At 36.3% G+C, this 27,960-nt stretch overlaps 1 protein-coding gene across 3 annotated transcripts in view; it reads right to left on the minus strand.

The window, feature by feature from the left end:
* FAM135A (family with sequence similarity 135 member A) overlaps positions 1-27,960 on the minus strand; it is a 79,092-nt gene that overhangs the window by 27,221 nt on the left and 23,911 nt on the right. For 2 of the 3 annotated variants that reach the window (XR_004496486.1, XM_015620633.3), the window contains exons 4-11: positions 13,566-13,645; positions 9,274-9,416; positions 9,088-9,158; positions 8,606-8,779; positions 6,217-6,343; positions 5,702-5,855; positions 2,845-2,922; positions 638-687 (exon numbers count right to left, since the gene is read on the minus strand). Coding sequence is in view for 2 of the 3 variants with exons in the window: in XM_015620633.3 (XP_015476119.1) it covers positions 638-687; positions 2,845-2,922; positions 5,702-5,855; positions 6,217-6,343; positions 8,606-8,779; positions 9,088-9,158; positions 9,274-9,416; positions 13,566-13,645 (877 nt within the window). In the remaining variant the exon portion in view is untranslated. The remainder of the gene's footprint in view (positions 1-637; positions 688-2,844; positions 2,923-5,701; positions 5,856-6,216; positions 6,344-8,605; positions 8,780-9,087; positions 9,159-9,273; positions 9,417-13,565; positions 13,646-27,960) is intronic. The other variant, XM_015620635.3, reaches the window with a different exon arrangement.

Below are 27,960 nucleotides of genomic sequence, written 5' to 3' on the forward strand. Positions count from 1 at the left end.
GGGCAGATGGCCCACTTGCCAGCAAAGCATGGATAATCTTTCAAGAAGTTTTAAAACCTGTCCTTTAGACTTTGCTGTGACCAAGAAATCAGTTATTCAGCTGGGGCTAGTTGTGACTAAGGAAAGAGATGGGGAGACAAATCTAATCCATTTAAAGTAGACAGTGTCTCCTTGAGAATGTAGGGAAAACAGGAAAAGGAGACAGCATCTGAACAAGTACTTTCAGATGAGGGGATGACTTGCAGAATCTCCTTTTGTAAAATCTACCACTGCTTGAACTTGTGTCATTGTTATCTGATACCATCAAACCCCAAAAAATCAAATTATAACTGCAGAAAATTCAAAAAGTGATTTTCATACAAGTAATGCATCTTTCTAAACTTTCAGTTTCATGATATATATAGTTACATGATATATTATAGTTACACTGACACACCAAGCCACCAGATCAACAGTTCAGTTTTGGCATCAGTTGCACAATTTCTCTTTGGAGGAAGAGTTGAAATAAATGCTGGCAAAAAACATACAGGCTGCCATCCCTGAAACAAACACTTTAATTCCAAGTAGCATATAAAATCAGCACATTCTACTTTTATAGAAATTTCACTTATTTAATACATGAAAAAAAGCCCTGTACCTTGACTTCTTCACACAATTCTGTAAGACGAATATCTACATCTATGTTTTCTGGAAAGATGAGAGGACATACCAATGAGTAATGTACTTTCCAAGTTGCAGAGTGAAACAAATTATCTCACAAAACAATTCTAAGACATGAAAAAGAATTAATCAAATAAAACTTGAAGCCATATTAAGCGCCACAGTTATTAAGCAAACTATAAACTTCCATTAAAATTCTTCTTAGCAATTTGATTCTGAGATTGAGAACAGAACATAATTAAGGGAAAAAAATTGCAATTCTCATGATTGCTTATCACGACACCTTGCCAAGGACAGCAATTTTCCATTCAAAATTAAACTGTAGTTTAGATTATACAGTTTTCAGATTATCCATTGATATTGCTGCTATTCAGAAGCAATATCATCCTTTAAAACCGAGGCAATACAATTCCTCTTCTACCAGATTTTCTAGAGAAGCTTTATTCCCGTATCATTTTTCTAAAGGTATCCAATTTACAAGATACACGAATATAAATACAAGTCTTTAGTTGTATGAGGAATCATTTTTTAGTCAATAAAACTGTTCTTTAAGCAATCTCTCAATAGTTCAATGTTAAGAGCAAATCAATTTAACACAGTATGGCAGCTTAAACTGGATCTCAACCTTGAACGACTCATTTATGAAGAAAACAGATATATTCCTTCATGTGGATGTTTTTCTTTGTTAAACAGTCCTGTTTACTTTTGGGGATTTGCTAAATCAAATAAAAATTTGTTATTATGTTTAATTTCCTTCTGCATCTGAAGTAATAAGGAACCAATTCATAAACCCTAAAATTGTCTCTAACAAGAATTTATATTTCATTTTTGTTACACAGTATAAAGGACAAAAATGTTCAATATTTCTTGAAAACACACAGCAACAAAATATGCCTTGAAAGCCGCAATAGTAATAGGGTATGGATAATGAACAAAGGTTTACAGAAGAGCAACAGTGTATACTCAACTTCTCTTTGAATTATGCCACCTATACTTGGTAAGTATGCATTGATTTTCAACTAACAGCATTTATCATGCTTAGGTTTGAACTTAATGCCACACAAAATTAACTCACACAACTCAAAGTTCTGAGAAAAAAAAGCAAATTGCAGAAATGTATGATGCTGTCAGAAACAAGTTTACAAAACTTGTTCAAAGAAGCGACATATACCTTCTGCTTAACAGTACTTCATGATAATTTTTCTGAAAATGTGTGAAAATAATTTAAGCTACAATAATAGTTTTGGTAGGGCCACACAAATTTTGTCATTAGTGAAGAAATGAAATATTTTACTTATGACACCATATTGATTATTTGTTTGTCACACTTCAATTGAGAACAGGCTTAAGAAAATTTAAAACTCTGAAATGTAAAATCATTATGGAAATCCCCAAACTATATTAATATTCCAATGCTATATTAAAAAAGAGAAGACAGAATAGACCTAACACAAAACAAAAGGAAATTAAACACTTACATTCTATAGCAGTGTTAACCCAGCAAACATCAGATGCAATTCTGCTGGCTCTGATAAAAACCAATTTGGTTTCCTTTTTGTAATAAAACCAAACCATACTTATAGATGATTAAGCTGGTGACCTGCTGTGAGACTGAACTGCCATTATTAAACTGTACAGATTACAGATTAAACTGTAATCTGTTGTCCAGCATCAGACCCACACTAGCACTCTCCAGAGGGAGGATTGGCCCATGTAGACATGGACAAATGCACTCTAAGCACTCAGTGCCAAGGTGTAGTGCTTGAACAATTAAGTGTTGAGATACCAAAAGGAATCTGAAAGACTTCTCAGAAAGAAAAGGTATTAATTATCTTTAGCTGTCTAAAAATCATGAGTCTGTGTTGCATTAAATGAACCTATAATTCTAAGCTATTTTTTAAATGTTGATGACTGACTGAACTTTCACTCATTTTTGTTTAATGAAGTAGAAAAATGCTAAACCAAAAAACAGCAATGATATCTCATTTTATCATCTATGCTCAGCCTAAAATTTAGTAGCTCAATTCTGCAGACTTCAGAGTTCAATATATGTTTGCTATGGCTAAATATTGAAATAGTTTCATTCTACAAATGGAGTAACATTTTATACTATTAATAAGAATATAATATTTTATAGTATCAATAAAAATCTGAGGGATTATATCACCTGCTTTGGAAACATACCTAGGTAGGCGAATCTCTGGGTTCGTGGATATTTTCTTCTGAGAAGGCGTTCATAAAGGACCTGCATGCTGGCCTTGGCTAGTTACAGGGATTGTACACACATGACTAGTTACTACACTCCTTTTTTCACCTGTGATTTATTATTTGCCTTAAAGTTAGTAAAAGAGCTTATTGCTAGCCTAGCAATTAGTGCAGTTAGATCAGTACATGAAAACTTATCATTTTAGTTGTTTCTAGATTAAGTATCACTTGTGATACACATTAAGGTAGTGTTTTTATTTCCTCAAACCAGTAATATTTAAATGTTCAATTACAATTATCAAGTCCAACAGTTGTCTTCACATGCTTCTGCAAAATCAGTGCCTTGTGTTAAAATTATATGACAGAGCAATAGCAAAGCAAACAGAAGAAACAAAATTAAAGAGAGAATAATATTATCTTAAACAAAAAAATGATGATTCTAAAGTTTAAACAGGACTGGATATTCTATTCTGCAATGTCCATTTAAACTTCACAGATAAAACATCCACTATAAAAAAGTTCATTTACTTTAAAAGAAGTTTTTAAGAAAGTGCAAATTATAACTGTGTACTTTGTTAAGTCCAGTGAGCCTCAACTTCTTTACAGACATTACAGAAACATAGCTTTCTTTTGTTAACTGCTGATGGATTTTAGAAACATTAGCATTAATGGTAGGTATTATTTTTCATGAGCAGAATGTGAGTAATAATTAAAGCTTACATTATTAGTACATTTTATTATATCAATTTTCCCAATCAATGTATAACTGAAATAAATGAAAAATATATTTATAAAAATGAAAAAACCCAAATAATTCTAGCAGAGACTTAAAAAATAGAAACAAAAAATTAAACCCACAGGAAACAAACTGTCAGTAGAATATGTACCATGAATGTAAAATCTAAGTTGTAATTTTCTCTTCAGATATTTATTGTGAGCATTTCTGCTCAAAACTACATTCCTAAAGGTAAGCTAAATTACCCATATAGATGAGAAAAGGTCTGATTCAAGTTCCACTGAAACTTGTGAGTGGTTTTGATGACTTCAATGTGGTTGAAAGATACAACCCAACATTGCATTGCCAGTATGCAACTCACTGGCAGCCTTTTCTATTACATATCTATTTTGAAGGAATGTTTTAGGGGGTCTGAAGATCATATCTGAAATATTTAAGCATCAAGATTTAGTCTAAGAACTAAACAACAGTGCCATCAAACTCAATATATTGAGTTGCTAAAGCAAACCCAGAAACAGCAACAAGGCTGGTGAAGGGTCTGGAGCACAAGTCCTGTGAGGAGTGGCAAAGGGAGCTGGGGCTTTTCAAACCTGGATAAAAGGAGGCTCGAGGGAGATTTTACTGCTTCTCTACAGCTGCCTGAAAGGAGGGTTTAGCCAGGTGGGGGAGGTGGGGGTCAGCCTCTTCTCCCAGGTAACCAGTGACACAGCAAGAGGAAATGGTCTCAAGTTGCACTAGAGGGGGCTGACATTGGATATTAGGAAAAATTTCTTCACTGAAAGGATGGTCAGGCATGGGAACAGCCTGCCCAGGGAAGTGGTGGAGTCGCTATCCCTGGAAGCATTCTAGAGGCGTGTGGCTGTGACACATGGGAGGTGTTGTTTAGTGGTGAACATGGTGTAGCTGGGTTAATTGCTGGACTCATGATCTTTAGAGGTCTTTTCCAACCTAAATGACCCTGTGATTCTATGATCTGGGGAAAAGCACATTTTGACCTTACAAAGAAAACTTAAGAGTTCAGTGACTCCTTTAATAAGGTGTTTCCCTCCATATCAAAATTAAGATAAACGACTGAAAAATGCAGCAGTAACTGTAGCAGGATTTTTGCTTCTATAAAGAAAACACCTCAGTTTCTAGTATTTTTCTATGGACAGATTTGTAATACGCCCCCTGAAATTTTTTCCACCAAAAATAGCTTTGTATTTTGTAATACAGAAGTGAAATATTATTTCTTTGAACCACTAACTGACCACAACACATTTTTAAAATATCTTTCATATCTCAATTAGCACTGCTTCACTGTGCTTAGTTTTGATGCTGGTAAAATTAAATACAAAAATCAGTAACTATTGTCTACAATCCATATAAATGCCAAATGATCTTTTTTTTTCCTTTAATAGAACACGACTAAAAAAAAGTATATACTTGCTGAGGAAAAAGTCTAAATCATTGTTTACAATGCCAGTGTATCTTCCTTTCTTACTTTCACTGCTTTTCTAGTTCATAAATCAAGATTAGGCTCTCGAATACGTCTTTATTCTATAGAAAAGGAATGCACATTTCCATACATGACATGTAATACTTTTGCAGCTACTTTTATCTCATGTGGCTAGCTAGAAATCTTCATGGCAACTAAGTCTGTTTAAACAGTTAAACTACAAACTAAGCCAGCAGCAATTTTTTCTTGTGGGTCTTTTATCATGTGCATTTTCAGTGAAATAGTCTTCTCAAACTTTACAGAATTTAGATTTTTGTACAAATATGCAATGCTTCCTTACAACAAACAAAGAAGTGCATTGTGCCACTTGGATTAAGAGCTTCTCTAACTTTCTCACCACTAAATTTCTAATTTGAAATAAGAGCACAAATCAAGACCTAGAAGAAAAAATATATTTTCATAGATTAAAGCTGTTATCTCCTTATTTTATTAGAGATGTGACAGTACTTGTTTCTTTGGGTTTTTCAGTTATTAAATTTTGGATCAGTTTAAGCAAAAAATATTTTAAATATAAGAGATATGCCATCAATGACAGTTTAGTGTGAAAGAAGCCTTAATAAACATTCACGAGAAAGTGATACATTTTATGAAATTGGACATACCCAGTTCAATTCGGTGAGAAGAGGGGAGATCCTTGGTTATTGTAATGAAATATCTATGCAACCCTTTGAAAGCAAGCAGCAAAGTGGCACAAAGTGTATAGTGAAAATTATAAGCATGGCTGAGGAAAGACTCTGAAACAACAAAACTGCAACCCTAGAATAAAGACAAAAAGGCACATATTAATTTCATCTAATAAATGAAGTGTTAGTAGAATGACAAAAGAAAAGCAATTGCTCTTTTTACAGACTTGATCCACATTTTTGTGATTTTCAGTGGATTGTGAGACATTAAAAAAGAAGGTCAAACACTTAATATTGTAAGCTTCCCATGTGTACATTTCTGAAGCAGATAACATAGTCTTCTGGAACATTTTTCTCATTTCCCTTTTCACACGCCACCCCAAACATCTTCTAACCAAGTTCATTCTTTATCAAATAATATTCCTGCAGAAAAGATAAAATCCCCACCTCCCAACAGAATACAAATAAAATCTTAAACTGATATATATTCTTACATCTGCTGATAACTGTTTTGTATAGTTATTGCCAAAGACCACACTTTCAAGAGAAGGAATCACAGAGTCCCTGTTTTGCGCTGGTGCATTCCTGTTCAACCACGTATTCTTCACTGGGCGAGGAAAACTGCAAAAAGCACAAATGAACTGATAATCTGAACATACTGTTCCTCATTACTTACAATGCAAACTTCAATTAATTTAAACAATATTCCTGAAAGTTTAAGCCAGAAATATAAAATTTGAACTATAACAGGTATGAAGTATTCATTTTCTGTGGATTTTGCTGTGAGGACTTAAACCTCTTAAAAGTGAAGCAGTAGAAGGAAGTTGAAAGCTGTTACACAAACTGACATTGCTGTTTTCCTAAAGGATGCCTGACCTCTGCCTGCTGAGGAGATCCTATCCTGAACTCCTGGAAGAACAGAGCATCCTGCAACAGTAGCCTTGCGATAACAACTAGGAAAAACGAATGAAAAATGAATGAATGCAGAAAGTGCAGACTATTAGATAACAGGCAGAAATAAACAATTACAGGTTAAAGAAAAGCGTAGATTATACAGGAGTTTAGGGCTGTACCCAAGTGGAATTATCTTCTCTCTTTCGAGGGAAGTGTTAACACTGGTTGTTTCCAAAAGAAGGTGAATCTGAATGCTACTCAGAAGAAAACACTCAAAAAGTGACCACTCCTAGGAAAGGAGCAGATAAATGCCAACAAATGTGAGCATGATCCAAACAGAAGACCAAACTGTCACCCGTGAAAGCCCAAAGCACAAAGAGGAGTGACATTTGCAATTCTCAGGTTTTTCAGAAAGTAGTGCTTGAGAAAAGTGAGCCAGATATGGATACAGCAACCATCAAGTATTTGCTACATGGGGAAGCTCAGCTGAAATAAAACACCGTAAATTTTAAAGTTTCTTCCTCTCCCCAACACAAGCTGATTTAAAGGACAACTAGAATAATTAAAAAAATTTTGTGGATACCAGCAACACCCTACTCACAAGATAATAAAAGCAGCATAGAAGTTGCTGCTTTGTTTCAGTATCTCCTTACACAAACTGAGGTAAGCTAAGGTTTAAAATTAACAGCATTATTGTATCATCACTTTTAAAGCCAGAAACTGAGGAAAAATATATAGAAAACTCCTCTCATTTACTGAAGCTTTTAAAAAATGTCAGTAGGGACAAATATATTTCTGACTAAAAATTAGTATCAACACCTGTTTTTCATTTTTTAACAACAAATAATCAATATAGCCTAAATGCCTGAATTTCACTTGTGGGACAAAGTGTGATCATGTACATTTTACACACGTGATGCTATTTTAAGTGCATTAAAAAGTTTATTCAAGTGCATTTATCAGATTATGTCTTCAACAACAATTCCCACCTTCTCAATACTTGTTTCTCTCCCAAATAAGGCTGTGCCATCTCTTCTGATGTGTTAGTTCATTTACTATGTAACCATGCCTAAAACACATCACCAAACCAATTCAAACCAACTTGCAGGGGTAAACCCATGAAAGCCACCTGACTCCTCCAAACCAGCACAGCCCTTCAGCACAGAACAGCTGTCTAACATACACCAACAGTGCTTTCCATGGTATGAAGACAGACACGAGTGGGAATACCTGCAGCTAAAGGTCTGGGCACTGGTACAGACTGGACTTGAATATGAGCAAACTTGAGGGCAGTAGCATGGACTATTTGAAGACCATGAAAGAAGGAAAAGATAGATAAGCTAAAAAAAAGGTGTGCAAAGAATACTTCCTATGTGTAACTGACTGTACAGAACTTTTTCACAGAGATGCAAAGTAAACAGAGATTGCAAAGGGTGACACAAGTAGATTAAATAAAAAAGCTTCAGAAAAAATTAGCCAAAATCTTTTTTAAAAAGAAAAGTAAATTCTCCAGCTCCATTTAGTGACTAAAATGGTAAATGTATCATTTGCAGATATCACTACCATTCCAGCAGTAAATGAAACTGCAGATAGTTAACAGAAGACACCCTATTTGTATTAACAGCAGCTATTTCAGTCACTGTGTACAGTGTGCAGCAGATCTTCCTGATTAAAAAAATTCATAAATATTTATACATATGAAAACACTCATATAAATACAGATATTTATACATTCTTCCACTTCTCTGGCCTTGGGCATTCTCTCTCTTCTACACTACACACTCTTATTTCTAATTTAAAAAACCCTCAAAATTTGTTCCAGATAATTTAAAAACATTACGTTTCTCATCCCTCTGGGTCCTGAATTCCAAAATCATCATAGAAAACAATATTGTCCACAGATTAAACTCCTTCCAAATTATCCTGGTTTTATAACATTTCCATTTGGACATTCAATAATTTATTTGCATTTTATTAGAAAGAGATTACCTTATCAATGGCTGATGCAGAGCAACCAAAGAAGCATGGACTATAACCGATATGACGGAAAGGTGGAAGTAATCAAACATAACATTGACATAATGATGAAGGCCCTGGTGTAGGTTAAAGTGCAACTTTAAAGTTCGGCTACTAATTGGCTGTAGTGTGCTCAGGTCATCTGGTCTAAAAAGAAATTAACAGAACAACATACAATTAGAACAGTTATGTTTAAAGTGCAAGTTACTAATAACTGACAAAAACAGCAATTTAGCATAAGTTCATACTTTGGAACACAATGGCATCTCTCCCAGAGGAAAAAAATATTAGAATGAGACAAACCAGTTATGAAATGACTTCACCATTGTATTTCTTTTTCACCATCATTTACGTCTAATGTGAACACACTACACCTATAAATAATCCAGTTTTTAACAGATTAAAGAGTTAACATATATTCTTGCTTTAACAAAATCTTCTATATTTAAACTTACGAGTAGTCTGTATCCGTGAAGTGTAAATCTAATGTTAGCAGAAAATTCATTTCATTAAGCGACTCCTCAATCTACAAAGAAATTATAGAAGCATGAAATCTTTCAGGTCCCTTATTTGTACTAATTCAAATTGTACATAATGAAGCCTAAATTATCTGAATATAGTAAATTTGAACAGCAGATTACCTTCCTCTCATCTATCAGCATTTTTATTTTGAAAATCATCACATCATTCACAGAAACTTCCTCATTTTTGTAAAGAATCTGAAATGTTTTACTGCAAACTATATTGTCATGGACTGAAGCAGGAAAGGCAAGATCTGTTGCACCTGAAGAGAGAAACAAGTATTAATATAACTGGAAAACTCAGAGCAGCTAATAAGTGGAACTATCATTTCAATCAGTTTCATGATTACTATTAAAACTGTAATAACATCAGTAATTTAAGTGGTTTTCAGTCAGCAACTGATGAAGTTTGAAGGGATACATTTTGCTTCAAAGAAACACTGTCAATATTTTAAATATATTTGCTTTTAATATAAGCTCTGAAGATTTTTTTGCTTTGTTACAAACTGAAGGCATTCTAGGCATCAAAAATTCCAGAATTCTGTATTGCTTCATCTAGCATTCATGTTAATTTGTTGGTTTTAACCACACTGAAAACAAAATTACCTACAGATGAGACAAAGAGGTTAAATGACATATACCACTCCACTGAATCAAGAACAGAGGTCATTTGTTCTTTCTTTTGAGATCTTTTGTATCCTACTCAGGCCAAACTAATTCTGAGTTTATCACCTGAACCTGGCATGGAGAATGCAATACAACACTTCTGCTTTCAGTCCAAAGGCTACTCATCATAAAGAGTTCAGGAAAGTGTGATAAATGGTTAGGGAACCTTTTGCTGAAATAAGAGAGTTAAAAGACTTGCAGAAGAAATGAGAAAGGGAATGACTTAAAACCATCTTTGAGGAAATATTTATCACGTTAGCAAAGGATTAGCACACAGAAAGTATCATGAGGGGTATTATCCTCTGGAAAAAAACTAAAAGAAGTTGGAACTTGGAAGAACAGAAGTAACAGTAATAGTGACACTTATTATGACCTCTTAAAAAATGGCTCAATAACATCAACATCTTCCAAGATAAAATGTCTTAGAAATCATGTAAATGAGGGTGCAGAAGATTTTTTAAAATTCTTTTGATTCTTCTTAATAAACTACTTCAAAGGAATCCACAAGTTAAAAAAAAAATCTGCAGTTTGCAGTCTACAATTCTGGGGAGTCTAATAGAATATTGCCGCCCTTGGCAAACATTCCCACTTTTAGTAACATCTCAATTCAGCTTCTCCTTAGAAATGTACAAATACTGGGTTTTGCTGAAGTTGTTTCACACATATCATCAGTTTAGGTGCCCTGGATAAAATGCTTACAAAGGCTGAATCATTACGGAGTAATTCCCCTATGTATAATGCCACTTTCAGCTTACATCCATCTGTGTCATCTGTTACAGCTGAAGGGCAGAGCAGGTATGGTTTCACTTGGCACATAATCTGATATAAGTGCACAGCATCAGCAAAAGGGATCTCCCACTCCTGTCTGAAACAAAAGAAGTAATGGAGACAAATGGCTGAGGTTCCACTTCCTCTGCAGCGTCCAAGCCTGAGTTACAGCCCCCAGCTCTGCTGACTTCAGTGTAACACAAACCGGCACCCCCAGAAGAGAGAGAGGAGCTGCAGAGGAAAAGCTGAGTCAGGAACAGGCTGAGCCACTTCCACATGGGGAGCAAGGTCTCACAAATGTGAGGTCATCAAAGCAGAGCTGCTGTTTTTTAAATCAATGATGCACTAACTGGCCAGGACTATTCCTAACCTTCTATCCACACAAAAGGCTGTTTCCACAACAGAGGAGAAAAAATAGTGGGATTTTTTTACTCTTGCATATAAATGACATATTTGCTCTTACATATTTATTACTCTTGTATATACATTTACTAGATTTATATTTTTATTAGCTATATAAGTTTACATATACATCTATTTACATTTTACAAGATAATTTACTCTTGCATCATAAAAAAAGACACCTTACTCCTTCCCATTCTGCCTTTTTCTTTCTCTGAAAACCACCCATGAATTTGAGAGAAGGAAGAATTCAGAACATCCTCAAATCTGAAGCAACCTCATAAAGGCTAAAAATACATATGTTTTTCTTTTCATTTTCTACAGCACAATTACATCTTCCTTCAAAACAAGAATAATAAAAGACCTTCACAAGACTGGAGCTAGTGAACTGCCTTATCATATCTGTAATGACACTCATGCTGGGTCCCAAGCAGTTCTAGTGAGCTACTACAGGACGTGGAAAATAGAAACGGAAAAAAACAACTTATTTAAATTAATGAAGGACTGCATGAAGAGCTGGGGAAGCAGTGAAAGGAGATGTAAATTAACAGGGAAAAGAGGAATAACTTAAGACTATATATTTGAATCAGGGAGATAAAAGGAGGAGAGAGATCAAATAAATGGTCTGTGGGAGAGGGAAAAACACAGCTAAAGTAAGGAAACTGTGGGTAACTTGTGCAGAGTTCAGGGAGAGCTAGAAGTAGGCAGAACAACTTGGAGTGGGAAAATCATGACATAACAAAGTGAATACGATTTAGAATAGGTAAGTATGAGAAAGACTGAAGTGAGAGAAAAGTACAGAAAGAAGCACCTGATCAATATAGGACACCATTCTCAAGAGTGAGAACTGTGGGATCCTGATCAGCCTCCTCGGCGATCAACAAGCAACATTTTCACACGGTGAATCAGCACGGTGCTACTCTATGCTGAGACCAATAGCAGCTATTTTCTACACACAACAGCAATCTTGGGAATTGCTTTCAACTATTCCTCCTCCTGGGGCAGGAGGGCTGCATGTGAGCCTACAGTATCCAGCTCTCCTAAATCAAGCAAGTGGCTAAATGGAAATGGAAAGAAGAGGTTCCCGGCAAACCTAGCACTGTGATGTCTACAAGGACAAACTAACCCCCTCTCACTAACCAGCTTGTACCCTTCCTTCTGCTTTGTTGAACATTATCAGTAATTCCCTGAAAAACCAAACTGAAAAACTGATCTAAAAAGGGCCCCAATTTTGGGGTTTGAAGGGGTTAGGTTTTTTTGTAAAATGGCTGCTTGTCAGCTGAGTGAGTTCCCCAGTTGAGTTCCCAGACCAAATCAGACACTTGGGTCAACAACACACAGAGCAATATAAAGGTAAGACAGAGTGGCCAAGGGGAATCAAGGGCTGGGTTTTTTTTGTTTGTCAGAACTGCTGATCTAAACTCACACCAAACTGCATTCTTAATGTTTATACCCTTTATCCCTAATAACAAGAAACAAAAGCTAACACTTATGTCACAGTTTTCTAACAAGACTGCAGCTTTCTGAAAAAGTAACTGAAGACCATTCAAAAATATACCATGAATTGCTAAACTTTTTTTCCAGCAATATCAATCATATTAAGTGTCACTTCATAAACAGTATGTTTTACTACAGGATGTTTACCAGATCCAAATTCTCTAAACTACATTAAACTTTGCTTTTTGAAATAGAGTAATCTTGGCTCATCAGAACTATTCATTTATCTCACACAAATCCAAGAAATATTTAGGAAGCTTGACCAACATTCAGTATTTACACTGTTGCTGTACTCAGAACTACTTTCAAAACAGCCTCAAAAGTTCAAGTTTTAGTAACTTTTTTTGATGTGATCCTATCACATTTTCTCAGACTGTATTAGGATTTTCTTCCGTGAAATTCCTGCAATTCCACATAACATTTGAAAACTTAATTAATTTTTTGTTTTTCACATTTTTACAACATGCTGAGGTATGGCCTACACAGAATTATGTAAGCCCTAACAGGTTTCTCTGGATTTAGTTTGCCTGGACATAGAAACCAAAAGTGAATTACAGGTTTAAAAAAGAAAAAAGATAAGGGAATTCTGTTCAGGGGGTTAAATCAGTTTTCAAGTTTACCACTAGAGTGAGTTTGAAAAGTGCATTATTTTGAAGTATTCTTTTCAGAAAAAGAATGGGCTTATCAATCTGTGCAAGAATCTGTATCTGAAATTCTCCACTGCTTTCAGATATCTAGCTAATTCTGCCCTTGGTCATCTTAGCCTGAAACATGAAGAAGACTGAGCAAATCTGTGGAAAAAAAACCAGAAAACACTAATATAAAGGAGAAGACACTAATATAAAGGAATCACCATATTTTGCTACCAGCAGAGGCAATCAGCAGATGAAAAATAGTAACACAAATTCTGTAATCAACTTTTAAGTCCTGTTGTTAAGAACAAGACATATTTGCATTGCGTTAGTAACAAAATTAAAAACACTTCTGTATTAGTTATAAAAATATATGACAAAGAGTGCAATCCCTCAGTTAGCAAGGCAAGATAATGACCTAATTTACTGGAAAGTTTTTGCACTTACCAGTTCCATGTAACAAACTAGCTTCTAATATGTGTGGAATTCTTGGAGGAATTTTCATAGATGCGCGAATCTGGTAAAAGCTAAAGCAAAAGACAGTGATTTGCAACAGATGCATTATAGTACATCTCATTTACCATATACAGATGTATTGACAAAGGCAAGAATGGATAATGGGAAAAAGGAACAGGTCAAGGAAGTCTACAAAGCTCAGTACTGTCTTATTTAACCCTTTATTTTGTTATGTTTTATTTTTTTAATTATAAACCAAAGCAGTAGCCAAATATGAATACAAAGAAGTCCCAACACAGCACTAGTTTTTCCATACCCTGCAGAGTTAGGGCAAATACTTGTAAAGACATGCAGTAAACTACACTGGAAAATTGGTATGAATGAAAACCCAGGATTATCACCTACACTACAGCCATCTCAGAAGGATCTGCCATGTAGCACATCTACAGAACTGCTATAATCAGTTCTGACACTGAAGGATGTGAAACTGCAGTTTGTAAAACTCCCTCCAGTATCCCCTGAACACACCACTTACCAGACACTCCCTACATTGTTTGTGGCCACCAGCTACACAAAAATGCAAGCAAAGGGTCACACTAGGCAAAACATGACAGCACTTTTATGCTATCAAAGTCAGGAACTGCAGGCTTCAAGCGTAAAATTGAGAAAAACCCCAACACAAATCTTTGTCTCTACTCCAACTCTAAACCATTTTTCATCTTATTCAGATCCACACCATTTCCAACTTTGATTTTCATCTAAGAAATACTTAACCATCACCAGACTTATTTTATGGAAGCATTTATAAAACACAAATACACTTAGATGACACATTCTAACCATCTCATCCCATTTCACATTATTTATTTTTGTTTGAGGAGTTAGCTTCAGCTCTTCAGTGAGCTGATGTGACCTACCATGCAGCTCCACAAACAGTAAGACCAGTGAAAAGGAGGTAGCACAAACACAGGTACAGAGAGGAAGAAAAACACACTTTTTTTGGCAGAAGCATGATCCTAAATGCCCTTAGGAATACACATTTATCCTTCATATTTCACTCACAGTGTTCACCCAATCACAGTCATGGTTTTCATTGTCCCCAAAAATAAATCCAAACCAATCTATTTGTGGTTTTCTGATTTTGGCTTCTAACACTTCAACTGAAGCTCACCATGCAGGACTTCACTACAACTGATGTGACTGTGCATTAGCCTAAGAATCAGCCAATGAAAAAGCTCTAAATTTAATTCTTACACAAAATTAAAAAGTCAATCTTGTCAAAACTTATGTATCAAAGAATAGGAATATTGGTAACCAGCAACATTGTTAGAGATAAAAGATGAAGTGATTCCTACTTTTTAAAAATGGAGCAAAACGTAACCTATTGCAAGCTACTAGTTACATACTTCCCTGTGGGGGAAACCCACAGGTCAAACATGATCCCAAATACGCTCCCTAAGTGACACATAGCTAGTAAATTAATTAATTTTCTATTGGGTTAAAGAAATATAAATTAACATTAAGCTTTTGCTGTTATTTTCTCCAAGGGTATAAAGAACTGAGAAGATTAAGAGTGCCCTCTCAGTATTATTAACCCAGGAGGATGCAGTGTAGTACAGTGATGTACTCCTTTTTTCTGGGTCAGATGCGACTTCCATCATCCAGTTAGTTACTCATTTCACCTATACTGAAGAAACATGATACACGATAAAGTACAATAGCCTCAGCAAGGAGATACTTTCCACCAGCCCCAGCTTCACAGTGTCATTTTTGGATCCACAGTAAACATTCATTAAGAGCCTGATGCCCTACCAATACTAGCTGCATTTTTCCATGATCCTAATGACCAGACTGTCAAGCTAAAGCATGCTGCTTGTTACTTCATGTACTAAAGGAATGTAAAATTACTGATATGCTTTACATGAAATATTTTGTTGCAGTTTTCTACTAAAACATGGTATCTCAGTAAGTTCAGAGATATGCCACATATTTTAATTCACCTTGGCTTTAGCCTACCAAACTGGGTCATTCTATTAGAATTTAAAAAATCCAAAACCTGCATCTTTCTCAGCTGATGTTTAGAAGCATGTGACAGCTCTGCAGAGCATAAATTTTAACTCAGGATTCAAAATTTTATCAAATGTGGATAGAGTACTGAATAAGTACCGTAACAAGGTAACATGAAAGGTAAGGAAAAACAAAAGCAGAGCATTAAACAGAAAAAAGGTGAGATTGGATATTCCCTTTACTTAATCCAATAAGACTCATTCACCATAGAGATACTATTAAGTGACTGTTTACAATTTGTGCCTCAAAGAAAATGATCAATATAATTGTTCATGCTTAAAATGTAATTTCTGAAACCAAAAGGCTGTTAGGACATCCTTCCTTTCTTATTATTATTTGCTTGCATTTAATCAAGAGCAGACCATTCTATCTTTTTTTTTCTTCAGTAAACCCTTTATCTGTCTGGTATTTTATATTTGGTTTCATGGGGAGATGAAGGTGTCATGTTTGAGGCAGGTGGCCTTGATTTTCAGCAGATTTATACTTTTAGCAGTTTAGAACATAAAACATTCACCTGTTAGTCTGAATAATAAAATCTTATAGGAGTTAAGCAAAGGGCAAATATGTAAACATTAATGCAAAATCTTATGTCTAGACAGATGACAAAATTGCTTAACTGCACCAAGGTATTTAAATAAGAAAAACAGCCCCCTACACAGTATTTACCTGAATTATTCAGTGTCATTCATCTTTAAATCTGTAGATATTAAGGATCTATCTGCAGATGCAGAACTATTATACTGAAACAGGATACTTGATTCACATAGCTATTTGCAATTTGTAAATAAGGAAACACTTTTTAAAAGGTATGATGTACATTTCTTATTTGACAGCAGATTTTAAAAGTAATGTAAAAAAATGCATCAAGCTTCATCACTCTTTTATCCAAGCCCTGCCTTGCTCATCTTGCCATCTTCTGTTTAACCCACTAATCAATTTGTGTTGCAATGTTTCCATTTCTATCAAAAACCAAAATAAAACTAAGTCACTTTCAATTATTTCCTGGTTGTACTATAAACATTATTTAGCTCTCATAGAGACAACCGACTCAAAAATCTGATCTATTGTATCTTTTTGGGCCTACACATTACAATTCAATACGAAGAACTCGTTACTTACCTATCACATTCAATTGTCCCAAATATCCTTAAAACACTCCATAAATAAGATCTGAATACAAACAACTTCTCCACTGTCTCATGTATCAACTCTCCATTATCTAATGTAACGAGAGAATGAAGGTATCCTGAGCAGTGGAAAATCCCATATGATAACAATGCTACAGATCACACAACCGATGGTGCAGCAAATGTGCCCAAATCGATGAAGTAAACTCCAGTCAACCAATGCTTTTAAACCCCAGTCCAGCTTCATCCGAAGGGTGGACCATGGCAGACTTCATCACACACTAGGACTTTTCAGACATAACAGTTCAGGTCCACTGGTGTGACTATACTAAACTGCTTTCCTGAAGCCCACTGAGAGGAGAACCCAGTACAAACACCTCAGAACATGGCCCTTGCTAAAGCAAAGCCAGTGAGACTCATGTGCCCAACCTCGGTACAGCACATTTTCTCTAACACATACCTCTAAGTCCAAGGAAAATGACATGGGAATAATCAAACTGATCTAGCACCAGCCTGGTTCCTTTTTAAGTCCTGGCTCTGACAGCAATCTAGAAAAATGCTCTAGTGATAACAGAGACTGGGGCTTCAGGTTCATATAAAGACTTACGCAAAACTGTTTTCCAGAGCAGAAATAGTAGGGAAAAAAAAAAAAAAAAAAAGCTCAAGCTTTGCAATCAGCATTAAGATTTCAGAAAAGTATTAGGGTTCTTAAAGCATAGTCGAGTTGTGTTTTTAATGTGAAGATTTTTGAAGAATAATTTAAAAAAAACTGTTACAATCTGTCCTTTAATCTCTGTTTTGACTGCATTACATGAAAAAAATGCTATTTTTGGATTATTAAGGGTTGATTTTTTCAGATAACAAAGAAGTCAGATGTATTTTGACAATGATGATTTAAAGCTATAATGTTTTGAAGAACAGAATCAATGGTATTCGGAAACGTGGTATACTGTAAGAATCACCTGTAAAAACTATCATTTATGCTATTATCTCAAGCAGGAAAAACATGTATTTCACTAAACAGAGATACACAACAACAGCAGAAATACCACCAAGAACTTTAATTTACAGTATGACAAAAATGCACTAAAAAATTAATCAAGAGCAAGAGCCTGATATGCATTAACTGTTAAATTACCATAGATTATGCCATGATGTTTAGAATCAACACCTGATAATTCAGCAAGATACATTTGGGTGATCTTAGATGATACAGCTAGAGTTTGGCACTTTAAAAATCTGAGCTACAATGGCAGCAAAGGAAGTTGAGCCTTATCATCAGTCACTGCAGTACAGGGAACACAGCTGGTGGAAGGTCTGACCTCACCAAGAACAAATTTTGAATGAGTCTTTAGAACCATTTTTTCACGACAACAAGCAGCTTGCTACAGCTTGATGTTCATGGTGTTGATGCGATTTGAAGGACAGGCTCCAGAGGGAGGCTGAGTAAATTGAACTTGAAACAGTTTTAAGGATATTTATGCATTGGAACAGATGAGCTACAGAATCTCCCCTTACGGAAGCTTTCAAGACATGAGGGGACAGTGCTCCAAGTGACATGGTTTGTGTCAAGCTCTGACCCTTCTTTCAGCAGGAGGAGGGTCAGAACTGCAGGATATGCTACTATTCCTTCTACCCCGAATCAGTCTGTGATCCTAGAAGTTAAAGGAAACCTGAAAAACAGGGTTCAGCAATTTCCAACTTGATGACTGAAAGGCAACACAGTAAAAACCACATGTGGTTGGGAACTGGAACACAAAACAAGTTGCAAACACACAAATAGAGCATATTCTAGCTCCTGGTTTTCCTAAGTCTACACAGGCAAAGTCCCACTCAACAGCTGATTTACTTGCTTCTCTGAAAGGCAGCATCTTCACTTTGTATTAAATTTCAAATGTCACTGACTTAGGAAAAAAAAAAAAAAAAAAAGACCTACAATACCACCTCTGAAAATTTGCCAACCCCTCCTTCTCTAAATGCTTACAGCATTTACGTTTATGTATCTTGGCCACCGACATGAGGTCTAGGATGAATACCAGATCTCCTACCCTAGTTGCACTACTTAAAATCTTTATCCTGAAGAAGTTTGACATCCATTCCCTAAAAGGTACCGTTGCTTTTGCTGTAATGTGGGAGATAGTCTAAACATTTGAGATGTCTGCTGAGACAGCATACAAGCAAAGCTAAGTGGACAGCTTATAAATATCCAGGTGATTTCTGTCAAAGCCAGTCTATGCAATCATTCTTCAGTAAATACATGCACAGGCCTGCTTGTGTCTGTTTATGTCATTTGATCCTCAACGTCATTATATGCAAATACATAACCATGATATTAAAAGCTCAAGGATATCAGGATCTTAGCGTCCTCACTACAAAACTTGTAGAAAAAGGTGTTTTGAAATAAACAGCTAGAATAGCTACTCTCCTGTAGGAAGAGGACACGTCTACTGTCCATCCTGTATAAAGGATTAAATCATGTTCATCAAGTTGTATTAAAATCTTAAAGATTGAGAAACCTGGCATGTGCCAGAAAATGCTTTCCCACACAGGAAAATTCATTGGTTTCCTTTTTTTATCCCCACTATGGGGGAACTTCATTTAGATAGGTGTAAGTAAGGGAGTTCTTATGACATCTGTGGAAGATGGCAGTTTATAATCTAAGCATGAAATATTCTTTTTATTATCAATAATCAATATTCAATAATTGGAATGTATGTTACTACTGACAAAAAATGGAAATGTATGAAATAATAGTGATTTGACTTTTTAATGCTCCCACATGGAACTACAGGTAATAATGTGTGCAAATGCAGTCATAAAGTACAACTGTTAGTAAAAATAAAAAAAACTCATGCATTAAAAAAGCATATAAGCATTTATGGCAGTAGCTGCATAAGAATTTAATTGAAAAACCACTTAATTTTGTCAGCGAAAGAATATTCCAAGGCAAGTGTACATTCTGAAAAAGCTTTGTAACACACTTCACTGAGGTAAAACTTTTTTTGCAGTTCCTCTTGCCAGGAAGAGGAAAGGCAGAAGCGTGTCCAGCAGAGTCTGAACTTTCCTCTTCCCTAAATCCCACTGCACTCACTGCACACTTCAGTGCGCTCAGTCACATTAGCAAGAGCAAGCACTGAATGTTGTGGACTGTAAAACTCACATGCACATTGGGTCACCTGCAGGGCAGATTCTAAATTTATCAGTTAACCAAATGGAAGAACAGCTGTGACTCTGTATATGCAAAACCTCAGGAGAGCTCTTGGGTTCTACTGAGTGCAGGGCCCTATTAAAACCACACCCTCCACTGCAGACTGGCACTAAGACTTCTCCTTTTTCCAAGGTGAGCTGTGGCTCAGGTAAGCGCGACTCATTCAGTGCAGGAGAAAACAGCTGGAGATGAAGCACTGCCTTGCAAACACAGATGGTGAAATGAGGAACTGCAAGGGAATGGAAAGAGCAAGTCTCCAGAGGAACAGGCAGCTCTGGGTGCAGTGATTCCATGGAGGCAGCATCAGACTGAGGCTGGCAGAGCTGTGTCTTCTACAGGTCACGCCTCTTCCCACGGAAGCAAATGGACATTAACAGAAACTCCCACTGCAGTGAGAGGTTGAGTCAGCAAAATATTGAAAGGATCCAATGATGAGAAAAAATATTCCTTTATTTCTGTTCAACACTGCTCTGTTCTACAAGATAAGCCCCTTGCTACTGGAGAGATCCTATATCCCTAATTCTTTCATGGATTTATAAAAAAAAAAAATTTAGAAGCAGTAAAGACATTTAGTATTTCACACAGTTACAAGCCAATACTGACAACTGCCAACATACTTTTCTAGGCAATCTGAGTACATCACCAATGTTTAAAGCATTCCATATGACTGTGGAATATAAATACTCTATCTCAAACATTACCACAAATTTGCCAGATTTTTTTTGTAACCTCATAAGCATTCTGTAAAAAGGCAATCCAGGTTAAGAGGAAAATCGGAACAGAAGTAAAATAAGGTGCAATGGAACAGAAATAAGAGAACAGAGAAAGACAGAATAAAGCACAAGCAGTAAAATGTTGATTATTGAAGTGCAAAATTAAAACCAGAAATGGTTAGACTTGTTCCTCACCAGGAGACATGAGCAGTCATCTATAAAAATTTAATCCCACCAAACCCAGTTGGGGCTCACAGAATACCAAATGGACACCAAACTAGTTACAGGGCTTATCTAGAGAGGGAATTATTTAATACAAGTATAGAACACACAGGAAAATTCTTATCTTGCAATCACTTTGTAATAAGTACTTCTAATAAGGACCAATATTAGATTATACTCTGCTATAATTGTGAGATTTATCTGAGAAATTCTAATACAGGTACTTGAGCAGCAGGAAAACTGTCATGCCCTATGTTTAAAATCTTTTAGCAATCCCTCCAATGAAAAATCCATGTATTTCCCAGCTGACTTTTATTAAGATGAATAACACAATGGGCAAACTTACAGGAAATAGATAAGAGGTTCTCATTTGTTTGAAAGAAAGTTTCCTTGAAAATTAATGACTTTTTGAAGTACCTCACATGTCTACAATACACATTTCTGCAAATCAGTCTTATATATAAACAAAACAGTAATTAGACCAAAAGTTTGACGAGAGTTATTTGGGAGACTAATACCTCAACTAAGTCACAGCAACTTGTTATGAAACAGGATTAAATACGTAAAACAGGAGAGAGGGGAAAGTAAATACAGCTGGAGATTTTGCCTTATTATTATAAAAGCCTTTTCACCACATATTTTCCACAAGACACACTCAGCAAGAATTCCTACAATGGTTATGAACATCTATTAAAAAAACTTGAAAGGGGAACAGTCTCAAATAAGTATTGCTTTTTTAAAGAGACACATAAACATGCAGTACTAGATGAACTCTTATTTAATCAAATAGAACTTATATTAGTCTATGTTTATAATTTTAGCTCCTCTTCTATTTCCTGTTCTCATTGAAGAAAAAAAGAAGGAAATCATACTAAATTTCCTTACATCTTTAAAGAACAACAGTCCCATAAAGCTTTTCTTCAGGAATAATGATTTCTCTTTTTCTCTTATTACAACTTTTCAACTCTATTTATTTAGCTTGAAAGGACTTTTCACTTGACTTTTTGATTCAGTATTCTAGCCTTAGAAATGATAGATCACAACTGTTTCACCACTTTGTGGTTTGGAACTTTTCACTTTCCAGGGAAGAAAAGTATGGGGTGTTAAGTTATCCTAGTATACAGGGCCACAATTTTATAAGCTTCACCCCTTGCAAACAGGCATCAGTTTTTACTAAGACATGTTAATTTTGAAATCAAAGTTTAGCAAACACAGCAGATGGGAGACCAGAAGATAACTCATTTTGTGGCATTCACTAGTCTTTCAAATTTTGTAAGCTTTGCAGCTGTGCAATTCTGTTCCTCTCATCTGTCAGTAAAAAGTATACAAACTTTACAATTCACTTTGCACCTTATTTTAATGAAAGGCAATCTCTGTTTTAACAACAAATAGCAAATATTTAATCAGAGATGGAAAACCAAGTACCACAAAAAACACTGTTGCTAAAAATTATGACAAAAGAGCCCATGTGAGCTACCATATCTTATATAAGATGCATCAAAAAAGGTAGGTCATCACTTTCATCACTTACCAACATCTTCATCTTTTCCCCTGTAGTTAACTGTGTCATTCATGAAAGTCACATTAGCTCCTATCATTTTTTAAATTGAAACACTGTAGTTTCAATTGTAATAAATAAATAAACAATGTAACATACTGCTCTGAGATGTTACTAGCACAATGAGAAAGAAAAGTTGTATCTCAGATTTAGAAGTGTCTTTTTTCCTTCAAGCAAGGCTCATTTTCACAATTCATTTAAATCACCTTAAGCCAGAACTGCCACAGGTTCTGCCATTTTGCAGACCAAAACCTCTTTTATGAATTTTTGTCCCTCTTCAAGTAAGTTTTGATATTCCATCAACTCTGTGGTAAAACAACCCAACATGCTCATCCAACTGGAAAGGGGAAAAAAAAGAATCCAGTAGGGGCTGTTAACAGAAGACAGGATCACCCAGCCAGGGGAGAAAGTGTTCCCTTCAGTGACATGACATGGGCTTAAGAAAGGTTGAGCTAGTGGTGGGGCTCCATGCTCAGAAATAATACAAATTGTACTGCCACTTCCAGTAGTTATTTTTTTCCCTCAACTTCAAGAGTTTAAACTCCAAAAACACTTAGAAGCAGAACTGCTGACTGCACTCTATATTTATGCATTTATTATTAACATAAGTCTTAAGAAATAATCTGAGAATATTACCAGAACAATGTCACAAGAAAGTAATAAAAATCTAGCAATGTAAGTCAAGATCTGTCAAGACTCTAAGCGTAAGTCAAGGCTCTGAATTCTGATGATCCTAAAAGCTTATGAGTGTCAAAAAGTAAAGTGAGCATTCAAGACTGAAAAGCAAAAATTCTACTTTTTTCCCCTTCATAAAAGAGTTACTGCTCTTGAAGAGACTTTTTGCCATGACAGAGCCACCTCATACAGCAAAAGTATCTTCCATCTCTTAAGACCTACCCTAATCAGCACACTCACAAGAATTAAACTTCTGATGCCAGTTTAAATAAATGAAACAAATTACAGGAGAACAAACACACTAAGTAGCCAAATGCCTTTTTCTCTTGCTAGGTTCCACAAGCTGGATACCCTGATGACACACAGTACCTGCTGAACCTATTTAACAAGTTAAAAAAACAATTAAACAAGCAAGCAAAAAAAAAAAAAAAAAAGAGTTGCTTTTCTAAAGTCTACATATTTCCAAGGCTTTTGTTTTGAGAAAACTGTAACAAGCACCACAGAAAATCTCAAATGGTATCCAAAATATTTTGAAATTAGGAATGTATTCAGGAAAGCTAGGAAACAAATTGCTGAAAGAAAGTCATGCAAAAGTAATATGAGATGAAGAGTGAGAAGAATATGATCAGGAAAAGAGAAAAACTCCATAGAAGAAGCACTATCCATAGTAATATGACTGAAGTGCAGAGATGGTCATCAAGGTATGATTTATTACATACACGGAGGAGCCTCAAACTTTCCATGCATTTGGGTATCTAACTCTGTTCCCCTTATGAGGCTGACCTCCCACCACTGCTCCCAGTAAACTGGGACCTGCAAAATCCACTTAAGAAGAATCCAAGTTCTCATTTCAGAGCTGGAAACTGAGGGTTTCTGCTGCTCTGGATGCCATTCTATCATCTCCTCCTTCACCCTTTCAGACCTGACCTTCAGAAAGGACTTGGCATTCTGGAGGTGATTAGGGGCCCTTTCTCTGCCAAGTACCAGAGATGGATCTCTCTGACTTCTGCAATAATCTGATTCCTTCTCTCTGCCAGTCAAGCAAGCTGTCATCTGGGAAACCCTATCTTTCCTTATAGTAAGGGAATGTCAAGAATAATGTCTTGAAATTTAGAGTGAACTTTTATATTATAAGGACTTCTGCAAGAAATTAAGTTTAAGAAATTCTGTTTTCCCTTTTTCCTCTGTCCTGTCCTCCCAGGCACTCAACTCTTGCAAGACATTTGACACCTTTCTCAATTACACCAATGCACCACTTGCAGAGCAGTTCCAGACACTGGTCAGATGCAGCAGCTCAGCCAGCACAACCCACAGGGCAGGGCATTGCAGTGGCATGAAGCTGCCAGCAGCAAGGGAGGTGGAAACTGCAAACTGGCATTGCCAGACGAGCTCTGTATCTCCACATGAGGGCTTAGGGAAATTAGAATTGACATACCTGACGTCTGTCATAACTCTGTATCCTAGGGGCAGGGATGCCAGCTGAGATGAATGTAGAAGTTCAAACAGAGGTTTTGTTTCAAAACATTCTAATCTCTGGGCTGCTCTCATTAAGCAGATCATACTGACATAATGGCCTCACCCGTTCAAAGAGTCGTCCTCCTAACATGGAGGCTGGAACTTTTATGGACATTTCTCTCAGGACGCAGTCCAGGATTACAGTTAAACCAACCCAAAAGCTAGTTGGTGACAGAAATAGGCATCCCACTCCTCCTGCATACTTTATACTCTTTCTGCACTACACTGACAGAATACCTGATGCTGATGTGGACCAGGGAGATTTAAAAAAACATAACCCAGAATGATTCTGGTTTTGCCAGTATTTTTCTGCTGGTTTACCATGTTAAGCTGACCAGCCATAAGGTAAAAAAGCATGACTGCAGGCACACAGATAGCACCAGCACTCTGCTCAAGCAGCTGCTATCCAGCAGATCTCTCTATGTAAGATCTATACCATTAGCCCTGTGTTCCTGCCAGCTTAACCCAATCCCTGACTACACTGCTGCCAAAAGCAAGCCCATCTTACTGACATGACGCAGGAACAAACAAAGCAGGAGAAGACGGAGGATATCACACAGGTACATGCAGATACATGCTCAGGCCAACTCTAAATGCATAGATGAGAACACTGTTTCACACCAGATTTGGGCTCATGGCACCAACAGTAGGCCATGCTGGATATACTCTCTTACCCTCTCCCCCACCAAAAAAACCCCAGTGCTCAGGTATAACCAAACACATCAAAGAAACATGCACAAGTGAAAAATACACTTCTTTTTTTTCTCTCCAGTCTGATCATCTCCAATAGCTTAGACGCTACTTCTTGCAGTAAAAATACACATATATAGAAAATGATTAGCAGTGGAGGCTTGATCATGTAATCTAAGGTATTCATCCTATTTTTGGAGAAAATATGAGACAAATTTTTAAAGTACTTTTAAAACTTTCCAAATCAACGAAGGAAGTTATGTATGCATAAGCATGAACATGATAGTCCAGTCTAGAGGGCCTCTAAGTATTTGGAGGTATTTTAAGCTTCTTCCCCCATGGCCAAAGTGAGTCAGAATCTGGGAAAGAGCAAATGAGTAGGGTGAAATAAGGTTAGAAAAATATTCAAAAATCTGATGAGTTACTTTATGTGGAATACAGAGGCATAAGAGGTAAAAGAGGAAGAGATTTTGAAGCAAGCACCTGACTGGAGGAAGCAAGTCTGAGTTTGCATTTGGTGGTGGGACTGAGCTTGGTTCCCTGTTCCAACAAAGCTATATGCTCTCTGCAGTTTGTGACAATCCATTAAAGTGCTATTTGTGATTACAGATACAGGCATACATAAATGTATTATTAGCTCGTATGAGCAACAAAAGAGACACAGAAAGACACTATACCAGAAACCTCTGCTGTGTTCTGAGGCAGCCAAGACTTTGAAACACAGGATAAAGCATCTTTCTCTTCCCTCAGACAGCTATGGATGGTAAACTAACTTAAATAATCATATTTCTGCTGTAACTATTACGTGTGTTAACCAAGCACACAAAAATAAGGCAAAAAACCTATGAATGACAGATTTTTCAGGGTTTAGCTACCATCTCACATGTTGCTCATACAAGTGCCAGGTCTGACCTGTAAGACTATGCACAAGCTACAAACTTCTGCACATATAGGTGCTAACACTTGAAAGAATCTAAAAGTAGCAATTTTAGTGACTAAATACATATTCAATACAAAATGAAAACTGTTACTGCTGTCACATGCCACTCCAGTATACCGAACTCAGTAAAACTCAATTTAGAAAAAGAAGATGCATATTCAAGAAATCATTGTTGCGATGCCTTCAGCTAACACCTATGCCCATTCTACCTTCATATTACACACAGCTGATAGCTATATCTTCTGCAGAATTAAAGAATGGGTCTTCTCCAGACAAAATCCTTTTATACTCATTCCTGTCTTATACTGTCATTTACTCCCTCACTGAACTAAACTCATTGATCATGTTTCTCCTGACAGATCTCAAGGCAAGACATGCTGAGTACAATTGTTACTGCAGTATGAAATGGTACTTGGTCTTATATACACAAGACCCCTATTTCTTCAATTGCATAAAGAAAGAATGAATTACACAGACCCCTCCAAAAGCAGTCCCAAAGGAGAGCAAATTATGCCACATCACTGTCACACCAAAGAGCTGTGCCTACCATGGTGCTGTCAGGTCCGGAAAGGCAGCAACATGGTATAAATAGGCACCTGAGCTCTTTATCTTTTTGTTCTTAGAAAATGGAATTTTACCAAATTGAATGTCTGGAGGAGATGGGATGCCATTAGAAAGCTTTAATTCTGAGTTGAAAAAATGTTTACCATTGCAAAATTTTAATTTCAATTGCAAAAGTTGTTACTTTTAAAATGTCCAAAAGTACTACTTAAGCATAAGTGCTAAAATCTGATTAAAATTCAGGTGATTTGAAATTTGTACCCCATGTCTGAGACATCTGGAAGATGCACTGAGTACCCATAAACATTACAAAACATTGAAGTGATATTTTTTGAATATGGGGGATGCAGGGAAAAAAACACTCCCTCAGGACAACTGCTACTACCAACTCTTAGCTACACCTCTATGAATAATGACTGAAGAAATAAGCATCTGTACAATCATCTTTATGGGTTAGACTACGTAGCTAAAAACTGTAGCATCGGGATCTCATTTAGTTTCTTAAACTGGAGTATAGACTTCTAGGAATTACCACGGAGGACAGTGGGGAGGAGGATTCAAAAGTAGGAGTCCAGTTTACAGTGGCTCCAGCTGACCCCCAGACAAGCTTCCCTGTGTGGCTGTAAGTGTCCTAATACAGGCACTGCACTTCAGAGAACTGAAGAAGAAAAGCAGAACCACCTCCTCATGTCTTCAGTGTGCTTCAAAAAACCTTAATTTCTCAAAGGCAACGGTGCTCAGCTTTCCACTTACTTTTCTAACCTCTATTTCCAACAAAAATAAGACTTTATATTTTAGAAGACAAGATTCTGTCTTTTAAATTGTAACTGCTCTTTAGGACCAGACCATGTCATTGGTGTCTCAGACATCCTGCATCACACGGGCTAATAGGATAATTGATGATACTAAGTTTCAACTTCTTAGCAATGGCAATTTAAAAGAAGACTTTTCCCCTGGTCATTCCCAGTCTTACCCTTTCTAGCCTCAGAGCAAGCCTCTGTGTGTGTGCATCCACTGATGAACTAGAATCAGAAACTGATCCACTTTAAAAAAAAAATGAAACAACAAAACAACAACAACAACAAAAACCAACCCCAAGACCAAAAATAT

This window comes from Parus major, chromosome 3 (assembly GCF_001522545.3).
Source record: "Parus major isolate Abel chromosome 3, Parus_major1.1, whole genome shotgun sequence".
Classification (NCBI taxonomy): Eukaryota; Metazoa; Chordata; class Aves; order Passeriformes; family Paridae; genus Parus; species Parus major.